The sequence below is a fragment of the Salmo salar genome, chromosome ssa28, assembly GCF_905237065.1.
Source record: "Salmo salar chromosome ssa28, Ssal_v3.1, whole genome shotgun sequence".
NCBI classification, from domain to species: domain Eukaryota; kingdom Metazoa; phylum Chordata; class Actinopteri; order Salmoniformes; family Salmonidae; genus Salmo; species Salmo salar.
Window position 1 is genome coordinate 19,441,289 of NC_059469.1, and position 16,029 is coordinate 19,457,317.

A 16,029-nucleotide genomic window follows, 5' to 3' on the forward strand; every position below is an offset into this window, starting at 1 on the left:
GACACGCTATAAAAAAAAACGACCTTTTCGCGTCGAAACCGGAAATGTCTGGGGGACCTATTATAGTGTTGCACAAGCAGATCAGGCTGTCGCAAAAATGGCTGACCAGAAACCGACTGTGGATCCCGAAGTCCCTTTTGCAAAGAGGATAGATCCAAACAAGGAGGACCTTACCAGGGACGAGTTCTACTTTATCAGACAAGTGGAGCTCGCGCAATGGAAGAAGAAATCGCAGCAACTCAGGGGCCGTAATATTGCAACAGGACTTGCTATCGGAGCCATTGTAATGGGTATTTGTATCCTTGCCAAACTCAGTGACAAAAGGTGAACTGCGTAACATATGAGCTTATTTGCCCTAAACGGCATGATATAGCGATCCATTGTAATGTTGCCATAACTATTAGCAGTTAAAGTCAACCAGACATTATTCATGTATGTCCTTGAAGCTGTAAGTCATTGTAGATAGGTTATGAAATTGACGTTGTAGTGGTGAAGAACAGCATGACATGTGTTTGCATAACAGCCATGTACTGTAGCAAGCCAGTTAGCTAATTAGATAACTATGTAACGTTAGCTAGTAGCCAAGTAAGGATCTCACTAGAGTTAGCTAAGTAGCTCTCTCAGCATGCCACTTTATTACAAGTTGCTACAGTGAAAGCTGGTGATGAGTGTAAAACATGTCTGCCATAAATGTATGTTGATGATGAAAACGTTCAACCTTGTGTTTATGTAGCTAAGCTCGATTATAGCTTCATACCCAGCACATACCTTGCCTCTGTCAGCCCATTTTCCTTGACTTTGCTCCTCCTAGATGGCTACACGTTTTACTCAGTGAAACAGGAGAAGATTATGGATGAGCTGGATGAGGAGGCCAAGGTCGCGAGGATGAGGGGGGCAAAGACGGGCGCCAACTGACTTGGCGATCAGATGGACTGAGCTCAGATCGACTGTGTGCTGTGCCACTGATCCTATCGCCTGTAGGCCTACTTGCACTGGAAGGGACTAATGCTGACAAATGCTGGTGCTACATCTTATTCCACTGCTAGCCACTGTCAAGGCAGCATCGGACCCTGTTTTGCCCTGGATATGTAGACTTTTATGTGGTTGTGTTGCTGACTTAAGTGTCTTCATGGTGATTAAACATGCTTGTCTGTAGAAAGAATTATCTTCTGCCCCCGATTAACCCCTTACAATTTCAGGATCCTGGGTCTTGTTCATTAGGCACCAAGCGGACGGCAACGGGAGGCAACATTTTTTTAAATGGTTTCTGTTAAGTGCCCCAATGAACATTACCCTATTCTCCTTCCTTTTCTTCCCAACGAGTAGGCACTTGTGTAGAATTATTTGTATTCCCTTCAAATCAGCATCAAATGATTTCTCCCAAAACTCTAAAACTAATTCAACCTCATGTCTATCAGTAATGTTAATTCTACAGTGGCCTTGGAATAGGTGGGATAAGAATTAGAACAGCTCAACTGAGACAAAGAAACACATTTATATTGAAATATATTTATGTTGATAAAGGATTGAGTTGTACATTTGTTATTATGTATTTGTTTTTTCACAACAATAAATGACATCTTATAGCAAGGTCAGTGTAATGTTTCATACACTGATATTGCCACAATAGTACGGAAGCTGAGAGGAACACTATCATTATTTCAACTGTATTTATGTCAAAATAGGATTTACAGAGTATGTTGTAGCCACCAAAGCTACAGAGTAAAAATATAAAATAAGACATTGCAAGGAAAAGGCACAGATTGAGCATGGCAGGACAGCAGCTTTGTATGTTAAAGCAATACAATCAACCAACAATCATACATGCATTCAGAAATGTGGATTCTCATCACTTTTTCTTTCTTTAAATATAAATCTTGAGTATCATTGCAATAGAATTCCTTTTGTGTATTTAAGGCAATAGCTAATATGGGCTCACAGTTTAATTCATTTGTTAGGGTAGTCGTACTCTTCCCCACTTGTGCATATAAATATGCTACTTACTTTACCAAAAAGTGTGAGTTACTACTAAAGTAGAATTTACTAAAGTGCATAGGGTGCCTGGTTTATTGTGCATTGCAGCAAGGTTTATCATTGCCAATGTGTTTGCACAAGAAAAGTAGCTTGCCAAAATGAATTTGATTCATTTGTAAAAGTAATTTACAAATGCATTATTTCATATTTACACATTTACAATCATGGTGAGAACCAGTAGTCTAGACCTATGTTTGATTATTTTGGGAGAAAATATAATCTCGGCTAAAAAGTCAGGAGAGTTGAAAATCATCAACCATAAATAGCCTCGTTTTTTTAAATCGATGTGGCTGATTTGGCAATACTTTCACTTGGTTTGTTTTTAAAAGGAGTAGTTTGAGTCTTAGATATATGTCATTTATAGAGCTGTATTGTGCCTAGCTTCCTACTGTATAACCTTTTTATATTTCATATGAACACATATAATGTGAAATTCTGAAATATTCTGGAAAGACTGACACCTAAATGATTTCAGTGTTGTAGGTCTACCTATAGTTCTGTATATGGTTGTTCGGAAAGCTACTTGTCTATAGTGTTGCATTTTATAAAAAAATGCTCACTATAATGTATATAAGGTACTGCCTAACATCTTTTAACATCTATGTTCACATCTTTCTAAACATTGACAACGGTCGTCCTTCATAATGCTGTTGAATTCATCAGAAATATTGTTGCATCACTATTGTACATTGGAAAACAGGCAGAATTATAACAACATATCTGGACTTCCGTAGTCAAACTCTAGAGGGCAGTAGCGAGCTACAGTCAGCATCAACAGATCGCAAACAGATAGTCAAATGTGCAAAGAGGAGAGTGAATAATCTGAAACACAGCGAGAGTTACTGAGCTTCATCTCACTCCACTGCTCACAATAAAAATGTGTGCGACAGTCAGATAAGCAGGAAAATAATGATCAACTGCCCCGTCCTCAATCCCATGATGCCAATATTGTAGCTGGAACAACCCTTACTGCTCTGTGGCTACAAGGCAGGACTACAGCTGATCATTAAGGCTCTATGTATAATGATCACACGTTTCTCACTAGCATTGCATAGTATGAAGAATGATGGTGCACTACTTGGGCTAGTACTATTGTGGGCCTTTTATACGCATTAGCTGAGGATTAGGCAGTTTTGAAACTTTTGACCATCTCACTTTAAACACTGTTCCGGTGGCGTCCTAGAACGGGTATGTTGCACTGAACCGTTGAATCTGGCAAGCTTCTCTTGGGGGTGACTGACAGCGGATGACAAAGGTTCCGTTGTCCCTTCATAGCAGAGGGCTCAGCGACCTCTGACGGACCTGCGACCTCTGATTAACTCTGTGACTATTGGATCAGCAGAGGAGCTTCCTGGTTTCTGGGGGATCTAGTTTAGTCTCCTCCAATGGGGGCCCAGATAAAGGGTTTAGAGGTGATGTCAGTTCTTTCTTCCAGCAGGATGATCATTTCAGTCACATTTTAGATGAGGTAGTCTGGGCTTATTCTACAGCAAGCATGGCTGAAGATTCTTACTGGTGAGAGAGGAGACAAGGAGATGCAATGATTAAATGTGTAGAGCATTGTGCATTGCACATTATGATTTCCAGATAAACTTAGATTTTAGACAGCAAAATAAATGTAAGATATGGGTCATGATTCAATCAGAGGTGCGTTGTAGGCAAGCACATTGCACTACCGACAACGCACCTCTGATTGAATCGTGGCCATGCTCTGTGTACAGTAAATAAAGACATGAGAGAACTCTAACCATTCTACTGACATCGGAAGCAAAGGTCACCCCTTTAGAGGGCTTCTCCAGAGAGCTGCTGCTGCTGTTGCTGCCACCCAGAGAGTTCCTCCTGATGATACCTTGGAGGGGGAGCATGTCCACGCGCTGCAGGCTGTTTCTGCGGGAGGTGGAGAGGTAACTCCTCTCCTTAGAGATACGGCGTTGGCGACTGGAGAGCATGGCGGCAGGCGAGACAATCCCCGCAGGGGGAACCTTCCCCATCCTCTCATACAGCTCCTCAATCTCCCTCTTCTGGGTGGCCTGGAGACTCTGCACCTGCACCAAGTGTCTGAGAAAGAGAGAGAGAAACAGATAGGTGAGAACTCTGAGGACTTGTTTAAGTGATTTGGAATAGTTGAGATGCAAGTTGAGTTCAAAGTAATCAAACTTGGATTCAAACCCTAAATCGATCTGGAATGAAAATGGGTAAATAACTGGAGAAATGCTGAAGGTGAAACACTCACTTCTCCCTCATCTCCTGCAGCTCCTCCCGCATGTCCTCGTCCTCGCTCTCCGAGTCGTCACTGCTCATGTACGTGAAGTTGCGGCTGTAGCTCAGCCACAAGTGGTGCAGGGCCGAGTTGTAGGTCGGGCTCCCTGCACCTCCCTCCCACAGGCCACGCCCCTCTGAATCCACCGCCGTGACGGACAGGCCGCTGTCTGCAGACGTACCCATCAGACTGAGGCTACACACTCTCCTCCTCCTCCTTCTTACTATCTGCTGCTCTTCCTTCTCCTCCTCATGCTCCTCGTCATCTTCTTCCCCCTCTTCTTCCTCCTCCTCTTCCTGCTGCTGCTCTTTAGTCCCGGCCCACCCTGCCTGGACCTCCCCGTCCTTCTCCACAGGGAGGTGTCGGTCTGGGGGGGAGAGAGTGAGGGAGGTGTTCAGGCTGGTTTCTGCCCCCTCCTGCTCCTCTGTGCTGCTCCCGGAGGTGGTGGAGCTGCCCACTGACTTGAGCCTGGTGGGGCCTGTGGTGGAGCTGCCCACTGACTTGAGCCTGGTGGGGCTGCCCACTGACTTGGGCCTGGTGGGGCCTGGGGTGGAGCTGCCCACTGACTTGGGCCTGGTGGGGCCTGGGGTGGAGCTGCCCACTGACTTGGGCCTGGTGGGGCCTGGGGTGGAGCTGCCCACTGACTTGGGCCTGGTGGGGCCTGGGGTGGAGCTGCCCACTGACTTGGGCCTGGTGGGGCCTGGGGTGGAGCTACCCCCTGACTTGGGCCTGGTGGGGCCTGGGGTGGAGCTGCCCACTGACTTGGGCCTGGTGGGGCCTGGGGTGGAGCTGCCCACTGACTTGGGCCTGGTGGGGTTAGAGCCCTGTCCATCTGGTGCAGCAGGCACAGGGATCTCCATGCTAGGGGTGACCTGGAAACGACCCACTGTGACGGCAGCAGGCGGGGGATCTGTGGGGTGGAGGAGGTTTATGATTAATATCAACACAGTGATAATAATTATTTTTCACAATCTGCTGTTTGTGTTTACATTCTGTTCCAGTAGTGATATTATTTTCCATTGACATTGACTCGTACTTTCAAATTGATTCAAATGCATAATGTCGTCTCAATCTGAAATGTACTTTAAATGTCAAGCGTGCTGTTACGCAGATCTATCATGGATCGGATAGAATCCTGGCCTTAGTTTCATAACTTTCTGTCAGAAAAACCAATCCAACTGCCATATCTACTGCCAACATCTGGTTGTGTTCATGGTGCCATAAACGGGTGGGAAGCAAGAGCTAGCGGAGGTCTGGCACTAGGTGTAACTCTACTCTACACGGTTGGAAAACAGTTATTTTCTGCTGAATGTGGCCCTGGGATTTCTCAAAAACAGAGCCTGTTCTGTCTGTCTGTTGAGCGAAATGGGCTGGGTTGGGTTGCTCGGGTACTGGAGCTGGGTGGGGTGGGGGTGTGAACACAGACAGGTGGGGAGGATGTGGGAGGAGAGGCCTGTAACGAGCGTGGAAGCCTTCTGATTGGTCATTTCTGCTGGGCAAAGCTTCCCACTGGTTACACACTGGTTGAATCAACGTTGTTGCCACGTAATTTCAATGAAATTACGTTCAACCAATGTGGAATAGACGTTGAATTGACGTCTGTACCCAGTGGGTTCTAACTGGTCAATACTGGTAGGCGGGGTACAGTCACACCTACCTATTGGTCCCTTATTCAATGGAACATTCCATCCAGACATGTGGTTACGCAACAGATCCCGAGGCACTGCTAGTGCTTATAGGTGATAATGTCACCAAACACTGATGTGGACAGGATAAAACACAAAACAGAACTGAAAACAACAGGAAGAGCCAATTGGCCCTAACACAGTCATCAGGCCTTATTTAGACCAAATACAACATAAAACACTAGAGAAAGGGCCTCGTTGAGTGTCTGTGTATGTCTGGAGTGTGTGTGTTTTTGTATGTGTGTGTGTCCCGAGTATGTACTCTGCATTTGTTTAGTGTGCTAACAGAAGCAACATAGGCCTGCCAGCGTCCTCCCCAACCCATCTCCTACCATCAACAGATCAACAGTAAGCTTAGGTAAGGGCCAGTACAATACAGAATACAGCTAGTGTAGAAGTAGAGAGGGGAAAGTCACTGTGAATCTTACCTGTGTAACTGGGAGATAGTCTGGGCTTGGGAGCACTGGCGTTCATCTCAGGCACCGTAGGTCTCAACATTGGTGTGGTTGAGCTGAACGATGATAACTTGGGACAAGAGAAGTGGGAGGGGGGACAATACTTGTCAGAATGGCATTACTTCTCACTGTCAGACAGTCATGTATGGGCTGGTTGGTAACTTACTGTGCTCTCCGGGCTGTCTGGGGACGAAGGGGACAGATCAGACCCTGACGCACAGCTGGACACATCAGACTGGTCCTGAGGAACCATGTAGGACCCCTGGGAACTATTCTGTAAATGGCTTAGGGGGCTGGATGCTGCTTGCTGTGATACCATCTGTGGGCTGTTGTAGCCTATCGTAGGGGGAGATATGTGATTATGCTGCCAGCCGGGGTGCCCATTTTGCGAGTACACAGACACTGAGCCATCCCTCTGCACCTGTGGTGGAGTGTCTGGGCCCTGGTAGATACTGTGTTGCTGCCCTTGGCCAGGCGTCCCACCCTGGGTGTAAGGGAGCTCCACTGGAGCAGTCTGGTAGTGGGGGGAATAGACGGACGAGTAGAACGACTGAGGGTGGGTTAGCTGGGGGTGGAAGCCTGCTATGGAGGGCATCCCCTGGTTAGCCAGGCTGTTGGCAGGGATGAAGGAGTGAGCCATGCTCATTGCCATGGAGATTACGTTGGCCAGGGAGAAGAGGGGCTGTGTGTGGGAGGGCCACATGTTGGGGTTCTGGGGGTGAGGAGGGAGGGTCAGGGAGTTCCCCTCCCCGCTGTACTCAGAGGGGCTCGGAGCATCAGAGTGGGGGCCGCCGGGGGAGCCTGGGGCTGGGGAAAGGATGGAGGGGAACGTGGGGTTGCTGGCGACCCGTGTGAGGGGAGGATGGGACCCCGCTGGTTTGGAGGCACCGGGGTTCACTGGGTAGGGGAAGGGGAAGTGTGTGTGGCCCATGAAGGGGGGCATGTGGTAGTACTGCTGGTGTTGCTGCTGCTGGGGGGGCTCTGAGGAGTACATGGAGGCTGGGTGGTGGTAGTGGTAGTGAGGAGAACCTGGAACATAGAAACAAAACAGAATAATACATGTTAGTTATTATTATTACATTCAAAACTTTCATTTCCTGAGAGGGAACTTCATGTGTGGTGACTGATTGGTAGACACGAAACAACATAACATTACCTAACTCAGAAACACCACTTATGTAAAAGGAACGCCTTACAAAACCTCAATGGGTTCTTTACAGTGTCCTCACACAAACCCTTATGCCAACGTCTCCAGAGACATTTACTAGCAGAATCCCCTAGGTTGTAAAAGAGTCAATTATATTATTGCTCCATCTCTCGCTCAGATTTTGGATTGTCTCCTCGTTCCTTCCGCCCACTGCCAAGTGACATCAGACATTTAGAAAATAAATTCCTCATGTGCGGTATAAAGATGGTTTCCATGGCAGGGTTTTGTCTAACAAAATCACTGTTTAAGAGAGCTAGGACGATGATTTCATTGCATAAAGGCCCTGATAGCCGGAGCGGTTGGTTGTATGTAGGGGCATGCGCTGTTATGTATGCATTCCAAATGGCACCCTATTTACCCTGGTCAAAGTAATACATGATTTAGGGAATAGGGTGCCATTTGGGACCTAGCCTCATCTTGGCAGAGAAGAACACAAACTGGGCCCAACACCGTCGTAAAACCCCTCCCTCCTCAGACCCCTTTCTTGGTATTGTCAGGAGATTTGCATGGCTCTGACTAACCATCCCTGCACCTCACACCCCAGGTCTGTGCCTCAGTGGTGCGGCGCCGGCCTTGCCCTAGGGCCTCTTGGGTAATTACTTCACTTAAAGAGCGCTTTTAGCCTCTTTTTGAGATGTGAATGCTCTCACTGTGAAGCATAAGCTTTCCTGGCCTAGCTTGTACTACAGTATGATTCTCTGCAACATCTGTTTGCCAGCACACACACACACACACACACACACACACACACACACACACACACACACACACACACACACACACACACACACACACACACACACACACACACACACACACACACACACACACACACACACTTTTCAAGAAAGTCTCCTCCAAAACTCCCACCGCAAGAGAGGGAAGCATTTGAATTGAATTAAAGAACATACAACTGCCGCTCCACCCCCACTAGCTAAAGACTTGGTGGCCATCTGAAGTATGTCTCCCTCCCTCCCCCGTTGTCTCTGTTCTCTGCTGGACACAGCCACAGCACAGTCCGGTTTCGCAATGCCTTTTGGCTCTCCGCCTCATTTATAGTTTCCTAACCTACAGTATATTTCCGTCTGCATTGACATGTTAGTGGCTTGTTTACTTCAGTGTCGGGAGTCGTGTTGGTTCATAACTGTTGAGCCATTGTTGAATTAAATGTCAAATCAATGAATGAAGAATGTTATGGCGTCCGGAAAAGTCCCTGAAGAGTTATCAATATCTCTGGCTAGTCTCCACTGTAGGGTTCTCAACTAAACTAAAGACTTGTGATGAATACACACGTTTTCAATTTCAGACTCTTCAAATGTCAAACTAGTCCTTCCCCACTCCATTGATGTTCTAATTCCAAACAAATCCCTGTCTGCATCCCAAATGGCACCCTATTCCCATAATAGTGCACTAATTTTGACCAGGCTCTGGTAGTAGTGCCTTAAAGGTAACAGGGTGCCATTTGTGGAGCAACCTCAGTCTACAACAGTTTTCTCTCTGTGAAGAGTAAACAATGCCTCTTCACATGGGACCGTGGGGAGGAGGAAGAGGAGGAGAGGTGGGTCATTACAATACAGAACCTGGGGCGTTTTGGAAAGACTGGGAGCGTAGTAGAGGTGTCCCTGCAGGTGAAGTCATGTCTGCTGGGCTGAAGAAGTCTCCTCCACCAGTGGGCCCTGAGGGAGAGTCACATACCCCTACACTGGGGCCAGCCATGCTGAAGTCTGGGAGAACAGACAGACACAGTCAGTCTCAGTCATTGAAATGGACATGCTCACCGGCAACAAAATTAAGGAAACTTAGAGAGACAGACACATGCAGGTCTATTTGCCATGCAAACCCAATATAACATACATAGGCCAAGTGAGGCCCAGAAATATAACAAAGACCAAGCAGCAGAAAAGGAAGATTAAGGATTAGGCATTTTACCAGGTAGAGAGTAGGAAGAGTGTGTCCGCTCCAGAATGTGACTGTGAAGATTAGGCTGGAATAGAGGACACAGATATACACCGTTATTATATTCATGATACAGTATTAATTCATACACTACATTTAACATTGGTCTTCCCAAGGGGTTTGTTGTTGAGAAGTCAGTTGCATTTAGCCAGGGTCATTTTAATGATTACGATCCATTTTAATAAGGACTCATTAAGACAACCATTTACATCTATTTAGTGTTCTACTTCACTTTGGTCTAAATCTTTTAACCACCATAATCTGAACCCTCCTAAACAGGAAACAAACCCTCTAGAGTCACAGCTCTATTTTCTTTCCTTGAATTACTGCAGTGTAATGACTGGTCACGCGAACATGCAGTAATGACTAGGCAAAGACATAAATGTCCAGAGGTCCATTTCGGTTCTTGTCTTCCATGAGGAGTTTTCTATCAACAAATAACTTCTCAGAACCCATCTGAGATGTGGTTAAGAATAGAATAATAGAAGCAGATATGCCTCTAACCTAAACCATAACCCTAGAACACAATCAGGACAGAGACAGACAAGTTTCAGAGTTGTGGTTACATTCTCTCAGACGGAACTCATTTTCTATGTTTTTTAAGGGGAAGAGGCCTGGGGTTTACGTGGGACACAATTAGCCCAGAAACGTATAAGGCCATAGGGGTTCTCAGTTAGAGATGTGGTCGGGTTAGCAGCCTGTTTTCAATCAAGTCCTGGTCCGGAGCCAGGAAGGAGAGATTTCCAGGACAGCCTGAGGTAATGATGTACCTAGGGGGTAGTGTGTGTGTGTGTGTGTGTGTGTGTGTGTGTGTGTGTGTGTGTGTGTGTGTGTGTGTGTGTGTGTGTGTGTGTGTGTGTGTGTGTGTGTGTGTGTGTATGTATGTATGTGTGTATGTGTGTGTGAGTGTGTGAGTGTGTGTGTGTGTGTGTATGTAAATGTATGTATGTGTGTGCGTGTGCGTGTGTGTGTGTAGGAGAAGGAGGAGTTACCGGTCTTCCCGACCCACATGAAACAACACATTGTTCTTCACTGTTCTCCTAGATCCGTTTACTGGAAGGCTCAGCACAGCAGGCAGGTTGTGTTCTGAGGATAGGAACATGTCCTGGCAGTACAGACTCTTTTCTCCTGGCTGCCCCTGTCTAGGTGCATGTGCATACCAAATGGCACCCTATTCCCATTATAGTGCACTACTTTTGACCAGGGCCGATACACCCTTCTCAGTAAACCACTCTGAACCTAAATAATGGTCTAGTTATATTATCTAGAGCTGGACTCTAGTCATAGACTAAGTCATAGACTGTTCTCTGTGCTACCGCACGGCAAGCAGTACCACTGCACCAAGTATAGAATCAACAGGACCCTGAACAGCTTCTACCCCCAAGCTGTAAGACTGCTAAATAGTTAGTTAAATAGTTAACCAAATAGCTACCCAGACTATCTGTATCGCACTAACTCTTTTGACTCATCACATACGCTGCTGTTACTGTTTATCATCTATCCTGTTGCCCAGTCACTTTATCCCTACCTACAGTATACTGCTGCTACTGTCTATTATCTATCCTTTATCCCTACCTACAGTATACTGCTGCTACTGTCTATTATCTATCCTTTATCCCTACCTACAGTATACTGCTGCTACTGTCTATTATCTATCCTTTATCCCTACCTACAGTATACTGCTGTTACTGTCTATTATCTATCCTTTATCCCTACCTACAGTATACTGCTGTTACTGTCTATTATCTATCCTGTTGTCTAGTCACTTTATCCCTACCTACAGTATACTGCTGTTACTGTCTATTATCTATCCTGTTGCCTAGTCACTTTATCCCTACCTACAGTATACTGCTGTTACTGTCTATTATCTATCCTGTTGTCTAGTCACTTTATCCCTACCTACAGTATACTGCTGTTACTGTCTATTATCTATCCGTTATCCCTACCTACAGTATACTGCTGTTACTGTCTATTATCTATCCTGTTGCCTAGTCACTTTATCCCTACCTACAGTATACTGCTGTTACTGTCTATTATCTATCCTGTTGTCTAGTCACTTTATCCCTACCTACAGTATACTGCTGTTACTGTCTTATCTATCCTGTTGCCTAGTCACTTTATCCCTACCTACAGTATACTGCTGTTACTGTCTATTATCTATCCTGTTGCCTAGTCACTTTATCCCTACCTACAGTATACTGCTGTTACTGTCTATTATCTATCCTGTTGCCTAGTCACTTTATCCCTACCTACAGTATACTGCTGTTACTATTATCTATCCTGTTGTCTAGTCACTTTATCCCTACCTACAGTATACTGCTGTTACTGTCTATTATCTATCCTGTTGTCTAGTCACTTTATCCCTACCTACAGTATACTGCTGTTACTGTCTATTATCTATCCTGTTGCCCAGTCACTTTATCCCTACCTACAGTATAGTGCTGTTACTGTCTATTATCTATCCTGTTGCCTAGTCACTTTATCCCTACCTACAGTATACTGCTGTTACTGTCTATTATCTATCCTGTTGTCTAGTCACTTTATCCCTACCTACAGTATACTGCTGTTACTGTCTATTATCTATCCTGTTGCCTAGTCACTTTACCCCTACCTACAATATACTGCTGTTACTGTCTATTATCTATCCTGTTGTCTAGTCACTTTATCCCTACCTACAGTATACTGCTGTTGCTGTCTATTATCTATCCTGTTGTCTAGTCACTTTACCCCTACCTACAGTATACTGCTGTTACTGTCTATTATCTATCCTGTTGTCTAGTCACTTTATCCCTACCTACAGTATACTGCTGTTACTGTCTATTATCTATCCTGTTGCCCAGTCACTTTATCCCTACCTACAGTATACTGCTGTTACTGTCTATTATCTATCCTGTTGTCTAGTCACTTTATCCCTACCTACAGTATACTGCTGTTACTGTCTATTATCTATCCTGTTGTCTAGTCACTTTATCCCTACCTACAGTATACTGCTGTTACTGTCTATTATCTATCCTGTTGTCTAGTCACTTTATCCCTACCTACAGTATACTGCTGTTACTGTCTATTATCTATCCTGTTGTCTAGTCACTTTACCCCTACCTACAGTATACTGCTGTTACTGTCTATTATCTATCCTGTTGTCTAGTCACTTTATCCCTACCTACAGTATACTGCTGTTACTGTCTATTATCTATCCTGTTGCCCAGTCACTTTATCCCTACCTACAGTATACTGCTGTTACTGTCTATTATCTATCCTGTTGTCTAGTCACTTTATCCCTACCTACAGTATACTGCTGTTACTGTCTATTATCTATCCTGTTGTCTAGTCACTTTATCCCTACCTACAGTATACTGCTGTTACTGTCTATTATCTATCCTGTTGTCTAGTCACTTTATCCCTACCTACAGTATACTGCTGTTACTGTCTATTATCTATCCTGTTGCCCAGTCACTTTATCCCTACCTATATGTACATACAGTACCTACCTCAATTACCTTGTACCCCTGCACATCCACTCAGTACTGGGACCCTGCGTATATAGCCAAGTTATCGTTACTCATTGTGTATTTTATTCCTTGTGTTTTTATCTTTATATTCTTTTTACATTTTTCTTTTTGCATTGTTGGTAAGTAAGCATTTCACTGTTAGTCTATACCTGTTGTTTACGAAGCATGTGTCAAATACAATTTGATTTGATTTAGTGTACACACCGTAGGGTGGGAGAAGAAAGAGGGAGGCATGGTGGTGCACTTCCACTAATGACGTCATAGGATTTATATGGGGGTTTAAGAGCTTTTTAGTACCACCATGTCCTGATTACAGTATTACTCCAGTTGCTTTTGTTCTGAGCACACCTTCTCCATTACTCCTTAACCCACATCTGTCTCTTAGGCATTTTCCCCACTAGGCCCCTACTAAACACACTCTTCTACTATATTTATGACCTGCCCAGGATAAGCACAGCTGGGGGCATTATATTTAAACTAATGTAATGTATAACGTACAAATGCCCCCTCACTGTATGACTTTATTATATAGCCTTAGCTCCCTATAGCTCACCATAGCTCCATAAAGCTCCCTATAGCTCCATAACTCCCTATAGCTCCATAACTCCCTATAGCTCCATAACTCCCTATAGCTCCATATAACTCCCTATAGCACTCTATAGCCCCATAAAGCTCCCTAAAGCTCCCTAAATCTCCCTAAAGCTCCCCAAATCTCCCTATAGCTCCCTAAAGCTCCCTACTTTCCCTATAGCTCTCTTTAGCTCCCTATAACTCCCTAAAGCCCCCCATAGTTCCCCATAGCTCCCCAAAGCTCCCTATAGTTCCCCATAGCTCCCTATAGCTCCTTAAAGCTCCCTATAGCTCCCTGAATCTCCCTAAAGCTCCCCATAGCTCCCCATAGCTCTGCAAAGCTCCCCATAGTTCCCTAAAGCTCCATATAGCTCCCTATAGCTCCCTAATGCTCCCTAATGCTCCATATTTCTCCCCATAGCTACCTATAGCTCCTTAAAGCTCCCTATAGCTCCCCAAAGCTCCTTAAAGCTCCCTATAGCTCACTAATGCTCCATATATCACCCTAAAGCTCCCCATAGCTCCCCAAAGCTCCTTAAAGCTCCCTATAGCTCGCTAATGCTCCATATCTCTCCCCAAAGCTCCCTATAGCTCCATATAGCTCACTATAGCTCCTTAAAGCTCCCTATAGCTCCATAAAGCTCCCTATAGCTCCATATAGCTCACTATAGCTCCTTAAAGCTCCCTATAGCTCCATAAAGCTCCCTAAAGTTCCCCATAGCTCCCCATAGCTCCTTAAAGCTCCCTATAGCTTGCTAATACTCCATACATCTCCCTAAAGCTCCATATAGCTCACTATAGCTCCCTATGCATTGACCGCAAAAGGAAATTAAAAGATCCTCCACAGGTGGATTCACACCCAATTCACATAAAACTCCTCCTCAATATATAATCACATAGCTAGTAGTACATACCATGATGACACAGAGTCTGTGAACATTTGAACATTTGAAAGTCAGTGAAATGGTTTTGATGATGTGGGAACCCAGAGCTGGTATTGGTACTGGTACTAGTAGTGGTACTTACCTGGGACGTGGACAGTGAGTTGACCCCGTTGTGGTGTTGTGGGCGTGGTCCTCCGTGGCCGCCACCCACGTGGACCTTGTGCTCCTTCATGAGAGCCTCTGCCCTCTTGATGATGTCACCTATGCGCTGGATAAACCCCTCCTTCTCCGCTGGCAGGATGAACTCATTGTGAACCTGGAAAATACAGACGCAATTAACACATTAATAACATATGAATAACAACATTTTTATAACATTAATAACCTAATAATAACACATTGATAATATATGTCTGTTTGTCTGCCAGCCTGCCTGTCTGCATGCCTGTCTGTCTCTTTGTCCATCCTTCCGTCCATCCATCTGTCCTTCCATCTTCAGTTATTGTGTTTTGCGTCATAAGTGGCTTCTTGTCCAACCTTCATAGTATGCTAATTTGTTGAAGCAGTCTGAGTCTATGTTGTGCAGATTCTGTGAATTGTGGGTGGGGTGGTTGGGTGGTGGGGTGGTTGGGTGGTGGGGTGGTTTTGGGTGGTTGGTGGTGGGGTGGTGTGGTGGGGTGGTTGGGTGGTTGTGGTGTGTGGGGTGGTGGGGTGGTGGGGTGGTTGGGTGGTGGGGTGGTGGGGTGGTGGGGTGGTTGTGGTTGGGTGGTTGGGTGGTGGGGTGGTGGGGTGGTGGGGTGGTGGGGTGGTTGGGTGGTGGGGTGGTGGGGTGGTGGGGTGGTGGGGTGGTGGGGTGGTTGGGTGGTGGGGTGGTTGGGTGGTGGGGTGGTGGGGTGTGGTGAATGGGCTGGCTCTCCTATCAGTATGTCTTAATTCAGCTCGTATAGTGCTGGTGTGCTGCACTAATAGGGGCATTTATGAGACCTGACCAGCTCTGTGCCAAGACTGGCCTAAACAAAAGCTCACTGTGTTTCAATCAGAATTGGAATAAACAGAACACTCAGTGAACACAAAGTTCTGGAATCTACCACCAACAGAAGCCGAAAATACCACTACCTCATCATGCCTACGTGCTTTGTGTATCTTTACGCCAGAAACTCCCCAAGTTCGTAATCAAAATAAAATGAGACACACGTGTTAACTAAAATGGCACGTGTGTAAACTGCTTATCTTCTTGCCACACAACCCCCTAACCAAGATAAATCTACATGACACAGAAACACAGAGACAAGAGTGTTTTAACTGGAAGTGGGACGTAGAGTCTGTGCTGCTGTGTGAGATAGGAGTAGATAGGAGTATCATTAAGATAAGCTTATAGTGCTTCTTTTCTCCTGCGTTTATAGACTCTTCCTTCAGCATAATGAGTCTTTTACACAGAGATAATAATATGACTGTCATTAAATAAATCC

The 16,029-nt window shown here is 45.3% G+C and overlaps 2 protein-coding genes across 4 annotated transcripts in view; one reads left to right on the plus strand and one right to left on the minus strand.

Moving 5' to 3' along the window:
• Positions 1-38: 38 nt before the first annotated feature.
• coa3a (cytochrome C oxidase assembly factor 3a) lies at positions 39-1,590 on the plus strand. Its single transcript, XM_014179871.2, has 2 exons — positions 39-296; positions 812-1,590. Exons 1-2 carry the CDS (start codon positions 98-100, stop codon positions 913-915), a joined length of 303 nt encoding a protein of 100 aa, XP_014035346.1. The 5' UTR covers positions 39-97; the 3' UTR covers positions 916-1,590.
• The window catches only part of wnk4a (WNK lysine deficient protein kinase 4a), a 77,259-nt gene continuing 62,723 nt past the window's right edge, over positions 1,494-16,029 (minus strand). For 2 of the 3 annotated variants that reach the window (XM_014179865.2, XM_014179863.2), the window contains exons 13-20: positions 14,703-14,876; positions 9,571-9,625; positions 9,222-9,365; positions 6,601-7,463; positions 6,408-6,504; positions 4,268-5,204; positions 3,783-4,092; positions 1,494-3,546 (exon numbers count right to left, since the gene is read on the minus strand). In XM_014179865.2, coding sequence (XP_014035340.2) covers positions 3,544-3,546; positions 3,783-4,092; positions 4,268-5,204; positions 6,408-6,504; positions 6,601-7,463; positions 9,222-9,365; positions 9,571-9,625; positions 14,703-14,876 — 2,583 coding nt within the window. In that variant the 3' untranslated portion in view covers positions 1,494-3,543. The remainder of the gene's footprint in view (positions 3,547-3,782; positions 4,093-4,267; positions 5,205-6,407; positions 6,505-6,600; positions 7,464-9,221; positions 9,366-9,570; positions 9,626-14,702; positions 14,877-16,029) is intronic. The other variant, XM_014179864.2, reaches the window with a different exon arrangement.

Coding starts and splice junctions, on each gene's coding strand:
- coa3a (XM_014179871.2), top strand. CDS start 98: ATGGCTGACCAGAAACCGACTGTGGATCCCGAAGTCCCTTTTGCAAAG. Junction 297..811: donor AGCCATTGTAATGGGTATTT/GTATCCTTGCCA, acceptor TGCTCCTCCTAG/ATGGCTACACGTTTTACTCA.